This window comes from Aquarana catesbeiana, linkage group LG12 (genome assembly GCF_042186555.1).
Source record: "Aquarana catesbeiana isolate 2022-GZ linkage group LG12, ASM4218655v1, whole genome shotgun sequence".
Taxonomy (NCBI): domain Eukaryota; kingdom Metazoa; phylum Chordata; class Amphibia; order Anura; family Ranidae; genus Aquarana; species Aquarana catesbeiana.
The window spans coordinates 236,524,050-236,546,666 of record NC_133335.1 but is presented as its reverse complement, the minus strand read 5'-3'; the positions used below and the strand labels follow the sequence as shown (position 1 = coordinate 236,546,666).

At 41.5% G+C, this 22,617-nt stretch overlaps 1 protein-coding gene across 4 annotated transcripts in view; it reads left to right on the top strand.

Moving 5' to 3' along the window:
* LOC141113685 (uncharacterized) overlaps positions 1 to 21,973 on the top strand; it is a 46,270-nt gene extending 24,297 nt beyond the window's left edge. For 3 of the 4 annotated variants that reach the window (XM_073606946.1, XM_073606945.1, XM_073606947.1), the window contains 6 exons: positions 7,658 to 7,757; positions 9,715 to 10,023; positions 12,336 to 12,620; positions 15,720 to 15,854; positions 17,159 to 17,188; positions 18,396 to 21,973. In XM_073606946.1, the coding sequence (XP_073463047.1) occupies positions 7,688 to 7,757; positions 9,715 to 10,023; positions 12,336 to 12,620; positions 15,720 to 15,854; positions 17,159 to 17,188; positions 18,396 to 18,466 (900 nt within the window). In that variant the 5' untranslated portion in view covers positions 7,658 to 7,687 and the 3' untranslated portion in view covers positions 18,467 to 21,973. The remainder of the gene's footprint in view (positions 1 to 7,657; positions 7,758 to 9,714; positions 10,024 to 12,335; positions 12,621 to 15,719; positions 15,855 to 17,158; positions 17,189 to 18,395) is intronic. The other variant, XM_073606948.1, reaches the window with a different exon arrangement.
* Positions 21,974 to 22,617: the final 644 nt, after the last annotated feature.

The following is a 22,617-nucleotide window of genomic DNA, read 5'->3' as shown; positions in this document are numbered from 1 at the left end:
AACAGAATAGAAAAAAAAATAGAATAGAATACAATAGAAAGAATATAACCATCTTCTGGAATTCGAATTTCGAATGGAATTTCGAATTCGGAAAATTTTAATTGACTCAAACTCGAATAAATTAAACTAATTTCCGAAAATGAATAAAGCGAACTTAACTAAATGAATTTATATAAGTAACAAATTGAAAGAAAACTATTATTTTCATTCTGCACAAGCCTGTGTCTGTTTCCTTCAGGGATGACTCAGCCATTGACAGGAAAATGGAGATACGCAGGAGAATGGATATAGGCAAGGGAATGGAAATAAGCAGAGGAATGGAGATAAGCAGGAGAATGGAGATAAGCAGGAGAATGGAGATAAGCAGGGGAATGGAGATAGGAGGGAGAATGGATACAGGGAGGAGAATGGAGATAAGCAGGGGAATGGAGATAAGCAGGGAATGGAGACAAGTGGGAGAATGGAGATAAGCAGGGGAATGGAGATAAGGGGAATGGAGATAAGCAGGGGAATGGAGATAAGCAGGGGAATGGAGACAAGTGGGAGAATGGAGATAAGCAGGGAATGGAGACAAGTGGGAGAATGGAGATAAGCAGGGGAATGGAGATAAGGGGAATGGAGATAAGCAGGGGAATGGAGATAAGCAGGGGAATGGAGACAAGTGGGAGAATGGAGATAAGCAGGGAATGGAGACAAGTGGGAGAATGGAGATAAGCAGGGGAATGGAGATAAGCAGGGAATGGAGACAAGCAGAGGAATGGACACAGGCCGGGGAATGGAGATAAGCAGGGAATGGACACAGGCCGGGGGATGGACACAGGCCGGGGAATGGACACAGGCCGGGGAATGGAGATAAGCAGGGAATGGACACAGGCCGGGGAATGGACACAGGCCGGGGGATGAGTCTGTGGTGAAGGTCCTACTCCAGCAGAAAGTTTCACTCAGAACAGCTCTGGGAACTTCCCTTAAACGAAGAATGGGTGTCATCGGTTACCTATTCCCATGACTGTTGTCATCTAAGGTTTCTTTTGGTCTGTTAGGTAAAGTTTAATTCCAAACAAGAAAAGACAATGCATTCCCAAGTATTTATATTTTCCTGCCAATCCCTCTGGCGGCGCGCTATCACCGGTCTCGTCTCATAGAAAGGGGAAGGATGTAAAACCGGCTCTAACAATTCTCTTATAAACAATAGATTGTTGGCAAACTGCCTGAACCCCGTGATGAAAGTCCATAACAAATGCAGCTACCATATGAGGAAGTCCATGAATAAAGGGAAAATAAATAACAGTGGCATGCCATTTACAATAAAACAAAACTAAACCCAAAACTGCCCCCCCCCCCCCTTCCAGCAAGGTCCTTAGGCTCCCTCACCGATGCCAACATCTTATCCCCGACTTCTTCTGGGCTTGGGGGGCTTTGTCAGTTTTAATTGGTCAGGCCGGGATGACGCAACTCCAGGAGTTCATTCATCCCACCACCGAGGCATGTTGAGATTGCGCACTTCAGAGGGACATAGTAAGTCTCGGGGCAACTAAGTCTGGGCAGGGATCATTACCGAAACTACAGATCCAGTTGGCTGTTCAAAAACATTAACGGTAAATTCGAACGCGTTGTGTTGTATGTGCACAATTTAATATAAAAAGAATTATCAATTTTAGCTCGCCATTGACAGCATAACCATGTATGCAAAAATTTTAAATAAACGATACGGCTATAGTGTGCTATTGGCAAGCCGATTGTAAAGACCTGGATCACCTGCTGGTGGCGCTGTGCTTCCCAGAGCAGAAGGTTGTAGTTCTGATGTCCACCACCAGGTGTCTACCGGCAGCCAGCAGATCCCAGTAATCAGTTTACACACAACGCTGGCTGCTGGGAGGGTATTTGAGCCCCTTTCATCCTAGTACCGCTTGCTCTAGTGTTTTGCTGCTGCCGAGATCTTTTGCGATTGATCCGGTTCTTGCTCCCGCCCTGTACCCTGAACCCTGCTGCCTTGTACCTGCTCCCTCTTGTTCCTGATTCCAGTTTTCCCCTGCTTTTCCATGCTCCCCATTTTGTAAATTTTGCAAATATTGTACATAGTTTGTTGTTAGGCTTTCAGGTAGCTCTGGCTGTATGTTTTGGGTCGTTGTCCTGCTGGAAGGTGAACCTCCGCCCCAGTCTCAAGTCTTTTGCAGACACTAACAGGTTTTCTTCTGAGATTGTCCTGTATTTGGCTCCATCCATCTTCCCATCAACTCTGACCAGCTTCCCTGTGCCTGCTGAAGAAAAGCATCCCCACCACATGATGCTGCCACCACCATGTTTCATGGTGGGGATGGTGTGTTCAGGGTGATGTGCAGTGTTAGTTTTCCGCCGCACATAGCGTTTCGCTTTTTAGGCCTAAAAGTTGAATTTTGGTCTCATCTGTCCAGAGCACCTTCTTCCACATGTTTGCTGTGTCCCCCACATGGCTTCTCACAAACTACAAACAGGACTTCTTATGACTTTCTTTCACCAATGTCTTTCTTCTTGTCACTCTTCCATAAAGGGCAGATTTGTGGAGAACATGACTAATAGTTGTCCTGTGGACAGATTCTCCCACCTGAGCTGTGGATCTCTGCAGCTCCTCCAGAGTTACCATGGACCTCTTGGCTCTTCTCTGATGAATGCTCTCCTTGCCCGGCTGGTCAGTTTAGGTGGACGGCCATGTCTTGGTAGGTTTGCAGTTGTGCCATACTCTTTCCATTTTCGGATGATGGATTGAACAGAGCTCCGTGAGATGTTCAAAGCTTGGGAGATAATTTTATAACCTAACCCTGCTTTATACTTCTCCACAACTTTATCCCTGACCTGTCTGGTGTGTTCCTTGGCCTTCATGATGCTCTCCAATAAACCTTTGAGGGCTTCACAGAACAGCTGTATTTATACTGAGATTAAATTACACACAGGTGGACTTTATTTACTAATTAGGTGACTTCTGAAGGCAGTTGGTTCCACTAGATGTTAGTTAGGGGTATCAGAGTAAAGGGGGCTGGATACAAATGCCCCCCCCCCACACACACACACACACACACACGCACACACTTTTCACATATTTATTTGTAAAAAATGTTGAAAACCATTTATCATTTTCCTTCCACTTCACATTTATGTGTCACTTTGTGTTGGTCCACCACATAAAATCCCAATAAAAAAACATTTACGTTTCAAATTTTACTCACTTTATAATGTGACACTGAAAAAAAAAATGAAACTAAACAAATAAAAAACAAAACAAAATATAAACTTAAAAAAAAATAATAGAAATAAAAAATATTAGTGGAAAAAAAATAAAAGTAAAGAAATCAGTGGAAAAATATAGCTTGAGGGGAGGAAGGAGTTAATTATGGTTAGGAATATGTTTCATTTCATTTTTCTTTCTGGGTGCCAACATGGCAGCCTACTACCACGTGTACACCGCCATGGATATGTGCCAGGTAGGGAAAACTGCAGTAAGTATTCAATACAATTTTATATTTTTTTTAGCTGGAAGTTGTTTTGTTAATAAATATATAGATCCTGGCTCTCTCGTTATGTCTAAACATCCCACTTCCCCTCGCTGTGTTCTTAGTAAGATTTCTAGGAACGTGTGAATAGAATATTACACAGAAATACAGAAGAGGAAAGTGATGACTCGGCAAACACATCGCTGTGCTGACTGGCTGAATAAAATCGCCTCGTCTTTTCATTACAAATTCTTCTTCTTTGTGTTTGTCTCACTGTTTTGCAACACAGCACAAAGTTTTTGTTGTGCTTCATACATTGAACACGGATTGTATGCTATGAGGAGGTGTCTGTTTATTATGTCTCTCACACATCTCTACATTAAAGAATAAATAAATAAACTAAAAACGTTGAGTCTGAACTTGAAGCGAGGAGCCGGACCCATGCAGAGTGCGGTGCAGATTGGGAATGAATCGACCCATTAGTAGAGTTAAAGCCCAAAGGCCCAGAAGAGGCAAAGAGGTCACACCTCTAGTACCCCGGAATTATTAGAGATGGGGGGATCTTCTGCTTTAAGACCTCCTAGATCAAGCAGGTAGTATATATAGTGTATGGGGGGAGGGGTATAAACATTCTCTTTGTTCCTGGACTTCAATTCTAGTTATGGCAATTTTTACATATATCCAGCTTGGACCAATGTAACTCGGTACAGTATATAGCATACCTCTGGGATCCCTCTAGAAGCTGGAAATCACTGTAGGGGGCACCACTACTACACTTCTACTACACCACTACTACACCCCTACTACACCACTACTACACCACTATTACACCCCTACTACATCCCTACTACACCACTACTACATCCTACTAAACCCCTACTACACCACTACTACACCCTACTACACCACTACTACACCACTACTATATCCTACTGCACTTCTACTACACCACTACTACACCCCTACTACACTTCTACTACACCCCCTACTACATCCTACTAAACCCCTACTATATCACTACTACACCCCTACTACAACCCTACTACACCACTACTAAACCCCTACTACACCACTACTACAACCCTACTATACCCTACTACACCAATACTACTTTCTACTACACCCCTACTACACTTCAACTACACCACAACTAAATCCCTACTACACCACTACTACATCCTACTACACTTCTACTAAACCCCTACTACACCCTACTACACCACTACTATATCCTACTACACTTCTACTACACCACTACTACACCCATACTACACCCTTCTACACTTCTACTACACTCCTACTATACCACTATTAAACCCTTAATACACCACTACTACAACCCTACTAAACCACTACTACACCCCTACTACACCCTACTACACTTCTACTACACACCTACTACACCACTATTAAACCCCTACTACACCACTACTACACCCTACAACACTTCTACTACACCACTACTACACACCTACTACTCAGCTGCTACACCACTACTACATTGCTTCCACATCACTGCTACACTTCTACTACATCAGTACTACACTTCTACTACATCACTACTACACCCCTTCTACACCCCTACTACACGCCTACTACACAGCTACTACACCACTACTACACTGCTTCCATATCACTGCTACACTTTTACCTCCTACAACACTTCTACTACACCCCTTCTACACCCCTACTACACGCCTACTACCACTACTACACCCGTACTACACTTCTACTGCACCACTACTACACTTCTACAACACTACTATACCACTACTGCACCACTGCTACCACATCACTGCTACACTTCTACTACATCACTACTACACCTCTACTACACCACTTATGCGCCACTACCACATTCATAGCTACCACAGCTGCCCGGGGCAGGGAATAAATAGCAATTGCTCTATGCTGAGCAGCTTACAGTTCATTCACAAACGGAAGCCTAGAAAACACAGTTTACTATGCTTCAGTTATGACTGAACACAGTGAGTGAGTGTATTCATGTAGAAAAGGGAGGGGCCGGTAATTGATATATTGACTATCCCCTCCCCCTGCTCTCCATCCTAAAACATCCCCCGCAGCAGCCGGGGGGGGGGGGGGACTGAGCACACTGCAGGGCGGGGGAGGGGGAAGCCTGGGCAGTAGGGGGATTCGGCACCGTGCAGAGTGATAAAGGTGGACCCCCCTGTGCACGTCTATGACCACATCACTAATAAATCACTACTACACCTCTACTACATCACTACTACACCTCTACTACATCACTACTACACCACAGTGATCTCTATTTGCTTCTATGGCTGCCCTGCTGCTTTCTAAACCTAGGAGGTCGCCCGCTCAGCATGGGCACTTTTCATGGCACACATTGACTGCAAAGTGTTCTCTGATTGGATGGGGTGGAATGTGTGATGTTACGCCCCCCCCCCCCCGCCTCATCCAATCATCATAGAATGTTTTTTGCATTTAGTAAGAACATTCATTCTGGATGTAGAGAGGAAATGAGGAGCGCTCTGGATTTCTGGCAGGTCGTTATTGTCCGGCGGCTCGCAGTGTTTTTAAAGGGATAAAACATGGAAAATGTGCGGAAGGGAATAAAAGCCAAATATAATTCTCCCTCAACCCGGCATTACAATTTATTCTAATAAAAATCCGGAGCTTCTCATTGGACGATCCCCGGCCTCTGATGGGCAAAATCTACATAACTCTAATGTCATTCTATGTGTCAGCAGTACACCAGCGACATCTAGAGTGAGTGTGGAGGTACTGCATCCCATCATATAAAATGAATAATAATAATATTTACAGTTTTAAAAAATTCCAGCGTATTCCGCAGAGCTGTGTAATAAAAGGCAAACCTAACAAACATAAAACAATTATATATTTCTGGAGATTTTTAAAGTAATGGATAATCTTTTTAATATTATTATTATTATTTAACACTTATTATTATTCCAACCCATTCCGCAGAGCTTTGTAATAAAGGGAAACCTAACACACATTAAACAATTATGAATTTGTTCCAATGAAATGATATATATATATAGTAATATTATGAAAGGAGAGGTGATTGATGGACGCTGTGTATCACCTCACATGCGTTCATATGGAGGAAATTAAGATGGAATCCGGGTCCAGGTTTTCCGGGCCACCTGGGCAATGTTGGTTCCGGACCAGATTTTGTGGTCCACTAGTGACCTCCAGCAGGTGCTATAAATAAATCCGGACTGGAGTGAGAGTTTGCAGTTGGCATTGGACTGTGGAAGTGTAAAAAAAAAAAAAAAAAAAAAAAAAAAAACACAAAACAACAACAACACACACAACACGCAGAGGGGTTACCAATGAAGAGGCTTTGTGTGAGAACGGAAAAAGGTTTGCACCGCGTTTGTTGTTGTTGGTGATTGGAAGAATCCCTTCACCTGTGAGATTGAAATCTCTAATGTTTAGTGCCTGGATGGCGGGGATTTATTTTCTGTTTTGTTTGATTTCCATGCAACCTTTTAAATAAAACGTTTAAGTATATATAATTATTATTTTTTTTCCTTTGAAGGTTTTTTTATATATTACAGCTACTTATATAGTGCCAACAAGTTACGCAGTGCTTTACATATATATTGTACATTCACATCAGTCCCTGTCCTCAGGGAGCTTACAATCTAAGGTCCTTAACTCACATTCATACATACACATTCTAGGGGCCAATTTAGACAGGAGCCAATGAACCTCCCAGCATGTCTTTGTAGTGTGGGAGGAAACCGGAGTACCCGAAGGAAACCCACACAGGCACAGGGAGAACATGCAAACTCCAGGCAGGTAGTGCTGTGATGATGATCTCTGCAGTTTACAGGTCACATCTTTTGATCTACAGATGAATGAAATAGTAGCTACAATGTAACAACGCATTGTTACACTGTAATACTCAATGGCATGTGCCAACTATAGCGCTGCCATACATTGCTGCAATTGAAGTGTATGGTTTTTGTACACGTCAAATTAAAGTTAGTTAAAAAAAAAAAGAAGGGGAGCAGCGTGATTCACTTCATCGCGCACCACACTGCCCCCTACAGGCAGCCGGGAACAGCTGTTGGAGTGGTAAAGCCCTCCCGCAGTTCTCCTTCGTGTGATCCCGACCGAAATTTCTGCGTTTTCCTCAATCCATGTCAATGACGTTCTGCTTTTGTTTTTCCCTCCAGGATCTTCTGATATCTGTATGAAAAGCCGGCATGATGATTTCTGGATCTTCTTTGGTTTTATTTCTTTACCTCGTGCCAGTGTGCCAGTGTGCCAGCTTGAGTAAGTTTTTGATGATTTTACAGTATGAGAAAGTCCTTATTGTGGGGGAAAGTGTGACTTTTATCTACCATATACATAAACCCTAGGAGCGATCATCTCACATTTCATCCCTTTTGATCTGTTGAATATACAACTGAAAGTGTTTTGTTTGATACGTGCAAAAAAATACCCATTGATCCCGCCAAAAACCAGCCGGTCAGCTCCTATATTTTGTGCCCTATGACTTTCTTGCACTCTTGTCATCACCAGTAACCGTATAATAAGCCTGCCGGGCACCCGATCGCTCCTGACAGAGCAGAACGTGGATCTGTGAGTGTAAAAACACAAATCCATGTTCTGTCAGGGGGGAGAGGAGACCGATCGTGTGTTCCTAGTATATAGAAACACCGATCGGTCTCCTCCCCCAGTCAGTCCCATTTCCCCCCTCCCCAGTTAGAACACAGTCAGGGAACACACATAACCCCCTTGATCGCCCCCTAGTGTTAACCCCTTCCCTGCCAGTGCCATTTATACAGTAATCAGTGGCGATTTATAGCACTGATCGCTGTATAAATGTCAATGGTTTAAAAAAGTGTCAAAGTGTCCGATCTGTCCGCAGCAATGTCAGTCCTGATAAAAATCGCAGATCGCCGCCATTACTAGTAAAAAAAAAAAATAAAATAAAGCTGGCATAAATCAATAACCTATTTTGTAAACGCTATAACTTTAGCGCAAACCAATCAATATACGCTTATTGCAATATATATATTTTTTTTTTTTTTTTGCTTAGAGCGCAAAAAATAAAAACTGCAGAGGTGATCAAATACCACCAAAAGAAAACTCTATTTGTGGGGGGGAAAGGAAATCAATTTTGTTTGTGTGCAATGACGCACGACCGCGCAATTGTCAGTTAAAGCAACGCATTGCCGTATCGCAAAAAAAATGGCCTGCTCATTGAGGGGGCATATCCTCCGGTGCTGAAGTGGTTAATTTGCTACATTCCATTGGTTTAGATGCGGTATTCATTATTACGGAAAATTTGTATTCATTACATTCACCAACAGCCAAATTTGAAAGGAAATTTCAATACCTAAAATTTAAGTTCAAGTTTATTATTTTGGATTTTCGTTGTTTTGGATTTTCATTCTTATTTTTGGATTTCTGAATTTGTCTAAATTCATTAAACGAATTGCACATGTCTAGTAATAGTTAAGTTATTAGTAATTTACGGAAAAATTTGGTAAATGGGTTTTCGTTAATTCGGATATTTCCAAATTAACTGATTTGTAAAAATTAGTTTAAAAAAAAAAAAAAAAAAAAATTTTGAAATGAATTGCACGTGTCTACCTATGACTGACTGAGCTGCAATATTTTATATTCTTCTTGGGTGGATAACGCTTTATGGCCATGAAGGCTTCTATACTCGGGTACACTCAAAGTTCTCACAATAACTTGCATATAAGACATGACATGGCCCCTAAGATAAAGACCCACTTTGGTGAGGCCACATATCTGCATACTGTCGGCAGGAAGGGATCAAATGCAGTCGGGAAGTCAGGTCACCGCCACTCGGGCTGAGCACAACCTGTGGCGCGTTTCAATCTCTTTATCCATATAGTATAGTGGAAGAGTGAGCGTGGCCTCCCAGGGGCAGGAAATGTGTTACTGGCAGGATCACCAGGTGAAAAAAAAAAAAGGGGGGGGGGGGGGATCACCTATCAGCAGATAAGCTGCAATATTTGATATATTTCCTTCAGTATACCCAGGATGAAGCTCCCACTCTAACGACATTATACAACATGACATTTATTTGTATATTATACTTTTTTTTTTTTTAAATCTAGATCTTCTATCATGCTTGTATAAGCGCTAACTTTGAATTGTCAGCCTTTTTTGCTTAAAATTAAATAAAGCGTTTAAATAAAAAGAGCTAAAACTATGAATTCAGTTAAAATGACTCCTTTTCCCTCTCTATTAGTAATAAAAACGGAGGATTGTGGAGAAAAGATAGAAATCCCCACAAGCGGAGGAACTTCGGAAATATTAACTGCAGGACTGAGAATGTTCCATGAGACAGAAGAAAATACATTACTGTCACTCAATGAGAGTCACGAGTCGTCCTGCACAGAGAATGGAAATTATTGTATTCGGTTCGGAGACGGCCGAAGACAGATGAACCTGACTGTGCACAGTGTCACCTTCCAGGATCGGGGGAAATATGCCCTTTCCTATGAAACTAATGACACTGACCCTACGAAGACCATCAATTTTCATATAATGGTGACAGGTAAGGAAAGGCAAAATAAAGTGAGCTAAATGAGATTTTGGTGGCTGAACATCGAGCAATAGGAGCAATAATATACTTAAAGCAAAACTTCCAACAAAAAACAGGTTTTTTGTTGCACTACAGACCTTCAATCCAGAGCTGCACCGCAATACTCCTTTTCTGCCACTAGATGTCCTTTTTTGGTTTTCTCATTTGAATGATGACCAGCAATCCATTTAACCTACTTCCTCTGACCGGTCAAGGACCAGCCCCCTGCCTGTGACTGCACAGTGAAAGGAGAAGCAGCACAGTGATGCGCTTATCTGTCACTCTGCTCTCTCCACCTATCAGCATGTTAACAGTACATGACTTGATTGGCTGCTTCCCTCATTCTGAGCTCTGCTGTACAAGGACTGCAAGAGTCTGATGCCAAGTAAGACATGTAATGATGGATTAATGATTACAGAGCTGCAATAATGGGTGTGGTGTGTGTGGGTTTTTTATTTTTTTTTTTTCCTGACATTCAGCTTTAATTAATTTTATTTATTTATGCAGCCATTGATATGGATAGGGGAGGGGTACTGGACAATGGGAGCCCCAGTAATATACAGCTTCCCTGCCTAGAGACCTATTGAGTGTAGCTGTTACTTGTACAGATGGTGATAATGCTATTAGAAGTATAACATGACTCTATATAAAAGGATGAGAGCTCCACAACTCAAGATTTATTCCAGCAAATATTTCATATTTACAACAAAAGGTGTAGCCAACATGTTTCAGGAGCTCACCCATCCTCCATCAGGCCCGACCCTGATAAAGGGATTTGTGAGCTCCTGAAACACGTTGGATATAGTTTTATGACCTTTTGAATTGGCCCTATGGTTTTTGTTTTTTTTTTTTTGTTTTTTTTTTTTGCATGGGGTTCCCCCTTAAAATCGATACCAGACCCAAAGGGACTGGTATGGATTGGGGGGGGGGGGGGGGGCATGCTGTTTTTTCCTTATTTCTGAATTTATTTTATTGCCGGTATTCTTTTGTTTACATTTCAGCTGTCAGTGGGGAAGCTCGCTGACAGCTGCTGAGCCATCGGTTGTCATAGACGTCGGCGACCAGCTTCCTGGCCCGCTCCTTAACAACCACCTATTCTCACTGAATTCAAATTGACCATTTTTTGACTGAACCGGATTCGAATCGTTCTGTAAAATTGGAATTCGTTAGAAATTGAATACATTTTTATGTAACGAAATTTGTAACATAATGAATCTATACAAATTGAGAATGTGTGTTTTTTTTTTTTTTTTTTTTTCTAGTTTTCAGTGAATATTTTTGGGAGCTTACAAATCCTCCCTAATCAGGTCCTGATGAAAGGGATTTATGAGCCCCTGAAACGCATTGGATATACTGTAGGACCTGTTAAAGTGCATAATAAACATTCAATAGATTAAATCTTGAGTTGTGCCACTTTCATAATCTTATATAGACCTTCAAATTGCCTTGTGAATCTCTAGGAACAGTTAATATTTTGAGGGGGCTCCCAAATCCTCCTTCATTGGGTTCAGTCCTGATGAAGGGATTTGGGAGCCCCCAAAATGTGTTGCATATACTTTATAACATTTTTGAAATTAATAATAAACATTCACTGTACTAAATTTTGAGTTGTGGCACTCCCATCCTTTTTTATATAGACATTCAAAACACTCTGTCAACCTTTAGGGACATTTACTATTTTTGGGGAGCTCACAAATCCTCCTTCATTGGGTCCAGTCCTGATGAAGGGATTTGTGAGCCCCTGAAACACATTGGATATACTTTTATGACATTTTTGAAGTGAATAATAAACATTCACTAAACTAAATCTTGAGTTGTGAAACTTTTAATTTTTTTTTTATATAGACATTCAAATTGCCTTGTGAACCTCTAGTAACAGTTAATATATTTGGGGGGGCTCACCAATCCTCCTTCATCAGTCCCAGCCCTGACAAAGGAATTGCAAGCCCCTGAAACATGTTGGATATACCGGTACTTTATGACCTTTTTTTGAAGTTATTAATAAACATTCACTGGACTAAATCTTGGGTTAGGGTGCTGTGCTCCTTTTTGTATTGACTTTATAGAGACTGCTCCTGGGGGTTTCTAGGAGTACCCCAATCTGATGGATAGCGCCCCCCGAGGGTTAGACACACATACACATGTGGGGCCAGCACACTAGTGACACATTTTGTATCAGTGAATCAAGAACTTATCCAAGTGAATGCAAATTTCAGAACAATGTTAACAAATATTAACTGTAACCTATTGATTGATTTATTAATTGACTGATTGATTCTACCTAGGGATGTGTGAGCCAAAGCTCTCATCCAGTACAGATAACCTGACATGTGAAGTTGATGTGGAAAGCGATTACAATTCAACAATTTTCTGGATGGACAAGCGTGGAAACATTTATAAAAATACAACATTTCCAAAAAGCGAGACAGAAGAAGTATTTACAAAGTTGCAAGACACCTTTAAGCTGACAGATGAGACCAGGGGAATGGAAATCTGTTGCAACATATCTTCTGTGAAAGAGGGCGAAAAGAAGGAGAAACTGATTTGCCAAATCCGACCCAGTCATGTTGGTGAGTTCCGCTATCCTCTCCTGATCATTTGAATGTGCAACCTACAAGTGGAGGCTCCTCTGTTGGCTAGGCCAGGCTAGTGCTGCTAAGTCACTGCTGGGAGGGGGGAGCAGGATGTGCTGAGCTGACCTGCACAACTTCAGGGCCTCTGCTGTGTAGCATCAATAAAGTGTGTTCTACTGCCTTCTCCTGATCATTTGAATGTACAACTAATGAAATGGAGACGTCTCGATCGTGGGCTATAAGTATGGGAGTATACACAATTGAAGCACAAGCCAAAGCTGAGACGGGTCCCCTTAACGTGAATCTGTGGCCAGGCTAGTACTGCTGGGAGCCGGGGAGCAGGATGTGACCTTATAGTCCACAGTGGTGGAAAATAATGATTTGCTACCTTGCAGATTTTGTAGGTTTGCCCACTTACAAAGAAATGAAGGGTCTATATCTTTTATCATAGGTGTATTTTATATAATAGAGACAGAATATCAACCAAAAATCCAGAAAACACACATGATACAAATGTTAGAAATGGAGTAAAATAAGTATTTGATCCCCTACCAACCAACAATAATTCTGGCTACAGTAGGAGCTCATGTGGTACACAGATTAGTCCTGTCAATGTAAGAAGGTTCTCCTAACGACAACTCGTTATGTGTATAAAAGACACCTGTCCACAGAATCTTTCCTCCATTCAAACCTCATTATCATGGGCAAGACCAAAGAGCTCTCAAAGGACATCATGAACAAGATTGTAGACCTGCACAAGGCTGGAATGGGCTACAAGACCATCAGCAAGAAGCTTGGTGAGAAGGAGACAACTGTTGGAGCGATTATTTGCAAATGGAAGTGTAGCGCTGACCCCCGAAGGAGCGGCTTAGAATTGGCCATATCCGTAATTCACATTTGCCACTTCGCAGCCCATAGAGTCAAAGTCACAGTCCTTAGTGCTTTTTCCAATGCTTTATTCATTAACACAAAACTGGGATAGGAGAAGGACTTTCTTTGAGATTCTCTCTAAGATTGCATTTCAATCTTAACATGGTTCTTACAGGAAACATCAAAGAATAATTGCGGATGGTCAGATAAAACATTTCAAACGATCACTTTGATCAGGGAGGATGGAAGTAGATTTAATAGAGAATTTAAATGATAAAGAGTCACCCTAAATAACTTTTCATCTGGATGACTTAAAAGGAACAATCCATTTCTCTATGTGTGTGTATGCAGCTTCACCGCTACCTCTTTGCCACTACTTCCCACTTGCATGGTACTTTCAGATTAAATTACAAGAGTCATTCTGGTCACCTCCTTGCTTGACTGATTGGATTCCCAGGGCAATGTTGAACTCTAAGTCAGGGGCCATAATCACCCATCATACCGACTTGTGCATCAACAACCTCAGTCACTGACAGTACCCTTCCCTTTGGGCTTTCACTCACTTGATCAATAGTCCATGTGCCACTCATAAACGATTGATCGCCCAGTTTCCTTCCGTTTTGCTGCCGCTTCATCCAAAATGATTCCCTGTTCCTCTGTCTATGGCCCGCTCCCCTCCCCGCAGGGGCGGCCTACGACATCCAGAACTACATGCTGCAGGATATCGTCTGTTCCTCCATGAGGACCAGACCTCCACCAACCTGGCTAGGGCGAAGCTCCGTTGGCTCCCCGGAGGGGGGACCTTTCCCCTCCGGGAACCAGGTTGAGCCACTCCGGCTCTCACGGCAAACAGCAAGACAGGGACCTCGGCTGATCATGTGACTCAGCTTTTATATCAGAGTTCTGGGCCTTATCCAACCAAATTAATGATTGGCCGGGACTCGAATACAAACACCTGTCACTCAAATAAGAAATTAACCAACAGGCCTGTTGTAACAGCACAAGCCTGTCTAAATTTACCTGACCTTTATTGTTAGTTTCCTATGTAAAAATAGGTGCCCGCTACAGAAGAAATACAAAATAACCATCAATCGCCCTCGGTCTGGAGCTCCATGCAAGATTTCTCCTCATGGGGTGAGGATGGTCATGAGAAAAGTGAGGGATCAGCCCAGAACTACACGGGAGGAGCTTGTGAATGATCTCAAGGCAGTTGGGACCACAGTCACCAAACAAACCATTGGTAACACAATACGCCGCCATGGACTGAAATCCTGCAGCGCCCGCAAGGTCCCCCTCCTCAAGAAGGCACATGTACAGGCCCGTGTGAAGTTTGCCAATGAACATCTAAATGATTCAGAGAAGGATTGGGAGAAAGTGCTGTAGTCAGATGAGACCAAAATTGAGCTCTTTGGCATTAACTCGGCTCGCCAGGTCTGGAGGAAGAAAAATGCTGACTATGACCCTAAGAACACCATCCCTACAGTCAAGTATAGAGGTGGAAACATGATGCTTTGGGGCTGTTTCTCTGCTAAAGGTACAGGCTGACTTTGCCACACTGAGGGGCCAATGGATGGGGCCATGTATTGTAAAATCTTGGATGAGAACCTTCTTCCCTCATCCAGGACACTGAAGATGGGTCACAGATGGGTCTTCCAGCATGACAATGACCCAAAACATACCACCAAGGCAACAAAGGGGTGGCTCAAGAAGAAGTCCAATAAGGCCATGGTGTGGCCTAGCCAGTCCCCAGACCTTAATACTATAGAAAATTTATGGAGGGAGCTGAAACTTTGAATTGCCAAGTGACAGCCAAGAAACCTTTAGGATTTAGAGAAGATCTGTAAAGAAGAGTGGAAAAAAATCCCTCCTGAGATGTGTGCAAACCTGGTCACCAACTACAAGAAACGTCTGACCTCTGTGATTGCCAACAAGGGTTTCTCCACCAACTACTAAGTCATGTTTTGTTGGGGATCAAATACTTATTTTATTCAATGAACTGCAACTCCATTTATAACATTTGTATCATGTACTTTTTCCTTTTTTTTTTTTTTTTTTTTTTTATTTCCTGTCTCTATCATAAATACACCTATGATTAAAATGATGGACCCTTTATTTCTTTGTAAGTGGGCAAACTTGGATTATTTTTGGTAAAGTTTGGTAAAATCATAAGCTATATGTTCCCTGAAAAGAACCATTTAAGTGATTTTATCTTTTTTATTCTGACAGGAACTGACAAGGTGGAAGGCACCGATAATGACAAAATGATCATCATTCCAATTCTTTTGGTGCTGGTCCTTGCAATTTGTGTTGCTCTTTTTCTCCTGCGACGTCGCCGAATGTCCTTCACTCAGAAAAGAAGAGGTAAATATTATTATATATATATATATATATATATATATATATATATATATATATATATATATATATTATATTATATTATAATTTTTTTTTTTTTCTTTTCACAATGAGGATAAAGTGCATGTCTGAGCAAAATCAATCTATAGAACAAATGTTCAGGCAAAAAATTCCAATCAAAAATACTCCTGTAAAAATCTGCTGCCACCCGAATGGAACAAATCCATCCAGATATTCTATAGAAACACAATGGGCTTGTTCAGTTTGCAAAGGGAAGTTGCACTTTGCAAGGGAGTATTTCCCTAGAGCTTAGAGAATGTGGTAGAGTTTCACTTGGCAAAGAATACCCAATCACATGCAAGGAAAATGAGGAACTGCATTTTTCCTTGCACATCAGTGGCGGCTGGTGGTAAATTTTTTTTTTTTTTTTGTGGGTGGCATCAAACAGTAATGCTCTGCACCACACGGACCCCCCTCCCCATCCCCCTATTGGTGCCTCTGGCTCTAATCGGGTGCTTAAAAAAATAAAAATAAAAAAGCCTGCCGCTGTAATTCATGCCCCTGCAGGTGCATGAATAGGTGGTGGCGGCCATGGATAGAGGGGGCAGCGGGGGGCAGCGCTCGGGCACCCCTAATGGACGGGTCGCCACTGTTGCACATGATTGGATGATGGAAGTCAGCAGAGGTTTCCCTTATTCACTTAGCTGTGGGGGGGGGGGGGGACTTCCTTGAAAAGTGCAACTTCCTTTTGCAAAGTGAACAACCTATTTGCCTTTAGTAACTCCACCCTAATGGGTCGCTCTACGCTAAATTTCTCTGTGCAATAAAATCATTCACAATATATATGATGAATGACCATTAACAATATCGATTTTTCTTTTAATAACAATTTCCTGTGTGGTTTTTTTTTTTTTTGTGACCACTCAAATTTGGGGATTTTTCTTCATTTTCTGCACCAGAGACAATGATCATTAGTATAGAGAGGGTAGTTCTTCTTCTTAGTGAGGATGTAGACAACAAACATGATTGATGTAATAAACCCCCTCTCATAACTTCATCCAAAAAAAAAAATGTTTTAGATACATTTAAAATTAACAAATAATTAACAAATAAAACATAATGTCAATTAGAAATAATGATAATGGGTTTTTTAATTAAAAAAAAATCAATATAAATTACAATACAGTAGTGATTTATTTTTAAAGCATCTATTAATTGTCAGGTGACTAAATTTTAAAATGTAATTTTAAATTTAAATTTCAAAATTATTTAATTCATTTAGTGCTTACGATACGTTTATTTATTTTTAGTGCGCACCTTGTCTGAAACAGGTCTTATGGGTGAGTAAGGCTTAATAAAAGCAGATTTAAACTTTTTTTTTTTTTTTTTCGGGACAAAGTAAGGGTTAAAACTGCTGTTAGTGTAGGGGGTGTGTGGGTGTTTTTTTTTTTTCCTCTGTTTGCATTAAGGAGAATTCTTCACTTATTGTGCCGCAAGGAGGAAGAAATCTCTTCAAAGTGAGGCAACTCTCCCAAAGCTCCCCACTGTCCCTGATTTCAAGGGACTGTCCTTCATTTTGCACAAATCCTCTCTTTCCTCAAGTCCCTAATATAAAGTCCTAATATCGTTGTATATAAAATGCACTATTTATCTATCCAAATGTGTTTTATGATGCCATGCCTTTTTTCATCCAATTGCTAAATGGCTGCATCTGTAAATTCCAAAAGCTATTAAAGGAATAGTGATGGTAAAAAAAAAAAAACACTTTGTGGGTTTAACCAATCATTATTATTATTATTATTATTATTTATTATTAATTTTTCTTTTTATGATCATCTGTATCACTCTGAAGCCAGTAGGCGGCCATACTTGGTTATGTTGGAGCCCCCAAGCCATAGCAAAGTTAATATTCGAACACACGGGTGGTGCACTGGTGCGCAGCCATGTTGGAAAAGGAAGGGGTCATCCCCAAACTGTTCCCACAAAGTTGGGAGCATGAAATAATGAAAAATGTCTTGCCTTAAGCGTTCTCTTCACTGGAACTAAGGGGCCAAGCCCAACCCCTGGAACAAAAAAGATCATAATTCTGCCCCCTCTCCACCAAATGCTTTGGACCAGTGCACAAAACAAGGTCCATAAAAACATGGATGAGAGAGTTTGGGTTGGAGGAATTGACTGATCTGACCTCAACCCGATAGAACACCTTTGGGATGAATTAGAGCGGAGACTGCAAGCCAGACCTTCCAACATCAGTGCCTGACCTCACCAATGCTCTTCTGGAAGAATGGTCAAACATTCCCATAGACACCCTCCTAATCCTTGTGGACGGCCTTCCCAGAAGAGTTGAAGCTGTTATAGCTGCAAAGGGTGGGCCAACTTAATATTGAACCCTACAGACTAAGATGCTATTAAAGTTCATGGGATGTACTTTTGGTAATAATGTGTATATATTGACATATCGGTGCCATGACTGGGATGTATACAATACACCATTAAGCCCCATTTTCCAACAAGTCAGTTGAGTTTGTTCTATTTTTGTCTTCACAGAAGACCATCAAGCAGAGAACCTGGAGGATGCGCCATTAGAACTACTTCAAAGGCCCCAAGACCAAGTCTGAAGAGCGACTGATTTTTCTGCAGGAAAGGACACTTGTCCAGTCTGAAAGCCATAACCCAACGGGACCTGTTTAAAATGGCAAGTGGTCGGTTGCAAAGTGTAACGACCCAAAAGCAACCAATCAGGTGTATTTCACTGCAGTCACTTTGGGGTAAAAATTGATTTGGTTATTTGTATACTTTGCTGATATTCACTGCACTTTTGAGTGTACTATTTTTCACGAGCCAACACATGTACAGCACTGGCCATTCAAAATACCTCTAAGGAAACCGTCCATTAAAGGAAGACTGAAGACTGCTATTGCCGAGCTCTCCGTCATAAATTGGTGAATGCCTGACTGTCATGCTGTGCCTTTAGAAAGTTTTGAGGTCACTGCATTTTCTGCATTCTTGTTTCGGCTGTGTGAATTGAATACAGTAAGAGCCGGGCCGCTACAATCGGAGTCTGGCAATGGTAATCTCCATATTTCTCTGCTAACAGTTGTATCTTAAAGCTAAACATGAAAGATTATCACTTAATCGTGTTATTTGTTCCTTTAAAGATGTTCTTCAGGATCTAGAAAAAAAAAAAAAAAAAAATTAGGTCGGAAGCTACAACTACTGAACACCTACCTGTCCAGGGATGCGGCGTTGTCCTCACCTGAGCCAGTTCTTCACCAGTCTTCGGGTCCCTGGTGCTGGCATGCCTAGTGTGGGAATCTGGCTGTGACTCATTGTGGTTTCCCACTATGCGAGTTGCACTGCGCTTTGTGAATGGTCCCACAGCCTCTTGGGACCTGGTACGTGTCTTAAGAGGTTTCAGGGAGGGGGATGGGGGACAGTGGAATCTCCTAACTTGAAACCTTATCAGAAATAGTAAGGTCTCAAACACACTGGGTGTTTGCCCAGAATTGTGCAAGTGCATTTGAGCACATCAAGTGTTTGGGTGTTCATCCATTTCATTGGCCAGAATATTAACTTGTTCTAACCATTTAAATGAATGAACGCTCAAACACTAAACATGTGGGACAATTTTCTACCGAAATGCTCACCTTCTGAATGCGCTAGTGATTTTTTTTTTTTTTGGGGTGTCGGATGGTGTTGGAGCTTACGCAAGGTTTACAACATAGTCCTCCTCCTCAAATGTTAGGTTTTTATGCCTAAACTCGAATGAGGAAGGAGTGCCCGGTGTCTAAAATACTGCGACTCTTGATGGAAGAATACAAGAATTTATTGAAAGTCTAAAAATTTACAGATCGAGCCAATGTGTTTCGCCTCCCTCTTCTTCAGGACTGTAGGTACGTGATTATGGATGGGCGTGGGCTCCAAAGCAGGTCCTATATTTCAGGATAGTTGGGAAGAGTTCCAGCTTGTTCTGATGCAGAGGCAGCAAGCTTAGAGCCAACTTCCATCCATAAGCATTTACGTGCAGCCCTAAAATCGGGAGGCATTTCCCCCGAAACGATTGTATTCTTCTATCAAGAGTCACATTATTTTGGTCACCGCATGCTCCCCACCCTGGTTTTGTCTATGTTGAAATAACGGCTCCATTGTACCAGTAAAGTAACAGCCCAGACCTTCAAAAAAGGGGGGTTAGCACTACCACTCACCCACGGAACCACCTGATATCTACTAGTGACCATTTTAAATCGGTCCAGCGTGGTCTCCAGCTCAGATCAGTGTTTTGTTCCTGGAAATGGTCTGCTAACCCAGAGTACGGTATCATTGGATGAGGTCTGATGTTCCTTCATATCCGGAAGCACCGGGTATTTCAACAGGGTGCCAAAAGGGCAACAGATTGGTGGGGTGGTGCAGGAAAAGTGTGTGTAAATAGGTCAGGGGGTGAGCTGGTAAGAACGAGCAAAATCGTGGTCTCCTTCAAGGTTTTGCTACTGGGGTATTATTACGGTCTTATTTAGTACAAGGAGAATTTTTGAGTTGTAGCCCATAGGAACCATCCAAAAGGCAGCGTATGGCATCTTTGGGTTCGTTCCAAGCCCAACTTCAGCCTTTTCATTTTCAATGGAGTAGGGATAGGGTAAAGTCTCCATTGGATTTTTATTGTGGTCTGTCTCCTGGTGATGAGATTTGACCTCTTACTCTCAGGACAAGAACTACCGGAAAATTTCTCCATCAGGGAAAGACAAAAATACATTTTTAGTAAAGGTTAAAATGTCTGATAATGTTTTGATATAAATGTTTTCCTGTCCTGGTGACACCCAATAGTAGCATTTCTTCTTCTGGTGTCATAGGGGCGGGAAATGAGGTAATATCACCCCCAGTGGGGGTCATAAAAATGAATGTCAATTTTAATTCCTTACTTTATTCAAAACCAAAAAAGGCCTTCATATGTTTGAATATAAGGGATTACACTAGAAATGTCTAGTGTGTATGTATATAATTTAGGATTCACAAAAGACCATAGAAAAGGACCCTACTTACATTATTGTCAGCTGGCAGAATAGTGTCTTGTATCAGAGGGAGGAATTGGGGGCCAGATAAAGCAAGCAAAGGGCCACAGTTCAGAGACCACTGTTCTAGGGGGATGTTTACAAGAGTCGCCAATTCAAAGAGTTTCTAGTTTTTAGAACGTCGGCTTGTTCAATCACTTCTGTAAATTTTACCAAATCCATTTACCTTTTTATTCTGTACTTCTCATTCCCTTCACAAATCATTCCAGTCTTCTGGGATGCAATACAAAGCGGCTCTTTGGCTATAAGTCTACCCTTACACAGACGACCAAGATCATTAGGCTGGCCATACACTAGTAGATGTTTGAGCAAATATAAAAAAATTGAAAATTATCAGTACATTAGATGCCTCAATGAATACTGCTCGAAAAGTACTTTTTTTTTATTGCTGTCTTTTAACATTCGCATGGAATAAAGAAGACTTTCCCAAATGAAAGTCACATGCACTGTCCACACTAGTGGTTTGGAGGTGGTAAAACCCTGTGGCGGAGCCTTGCTTTTACAAAGCAGGAGCTGAGGAGGCAATACAATGATATACGGCACCTCCTGACCACCTATCAAGTGCTCACTTAATGCAGATTGCTCTTCAGAGACCAACATTAGTGTGAATGAGCCCTTAGAAATTTGCTAGGGAGTTATTTTCTTATCACCGCGGTTGAAAACGAATGACGATTTGACCCCACTAACAGTTAAATAGAAAAAAAAAAAAAAAAAGTTGAACAATGTTCTTACAACAATAAAATTTGCTCAAAATTCTACTTGTGTATGAGCCAGATTTATTCCTATTATTTTTCTAATGTAGAGATTTCCTGTCTATGGGCCATTGGGGGAGGGGGGGAAATTTTTTGTCCATTTTTAGTGCACTAATCTGTGGGGACATCCTGCAGTGATCATCCTTTATTAAGGTTAACAGAGGTCCCCAGAGAGAGAGAGACCATATAGGAATATAACTGTAAATTTCATGTTGTAAATTTTTGATTTGTTTTTTATTCATTTTATATATGTAAATATGAGTACCTTTTAACTTTTTTTTGTAACAAATAAAGTTTTATATTTGTACACCTTTTCATTGTTTTTTTTGTTGTTGTCTGATATACAGTATAATGTTAAAATAAATAGGTGGACCTTTACAAGTCTGCAGCATTCCATTTCTGGCATGTCACAATATACAACACTATCAATTTTCATAAAAGTTGCTCTTTTTATTATTAAAAAAGGCTTTAGTCAAGTAACTTTGCCTAGTCTGAGATGATGTCATTAGTCTGTTTAGTGGAGGTGGAAGCATTTCCTTAGTCTCCTCCCCTGCCCAGCAATCTGGCTGTTTTGAAGGGAAAAAAAAACAGCCAGATATTAAAGTAAAAGCAGCACACAGTTGCACTCTCTGCCTCTCCTGCTCGCCCTCCACTTCAATCCTTACTTGCAGTCATTTGTTGCTAGGGCCTCCGGCGTCCTAGCAACTGATCACGCGCTTTGCCGACACACACTAGGAAGAAACTACCTGCCTCCAAACTGCTTCAGGACCTCCTTGCTCCACCCCCTGACTCCCGCTCCCGCTTCGTGCCATCCAGAGGGGCAACACTCGGCCGACTCTTCATTTCCCAGCTAACCTTTCAGAAGTTCAAGAATTGTAAGTAAACCTTATTGATCTACCTGCGCTCAGGCAGCCGCCACATCCCTGGACTCTGTCAGCCTCTCCACTGCCG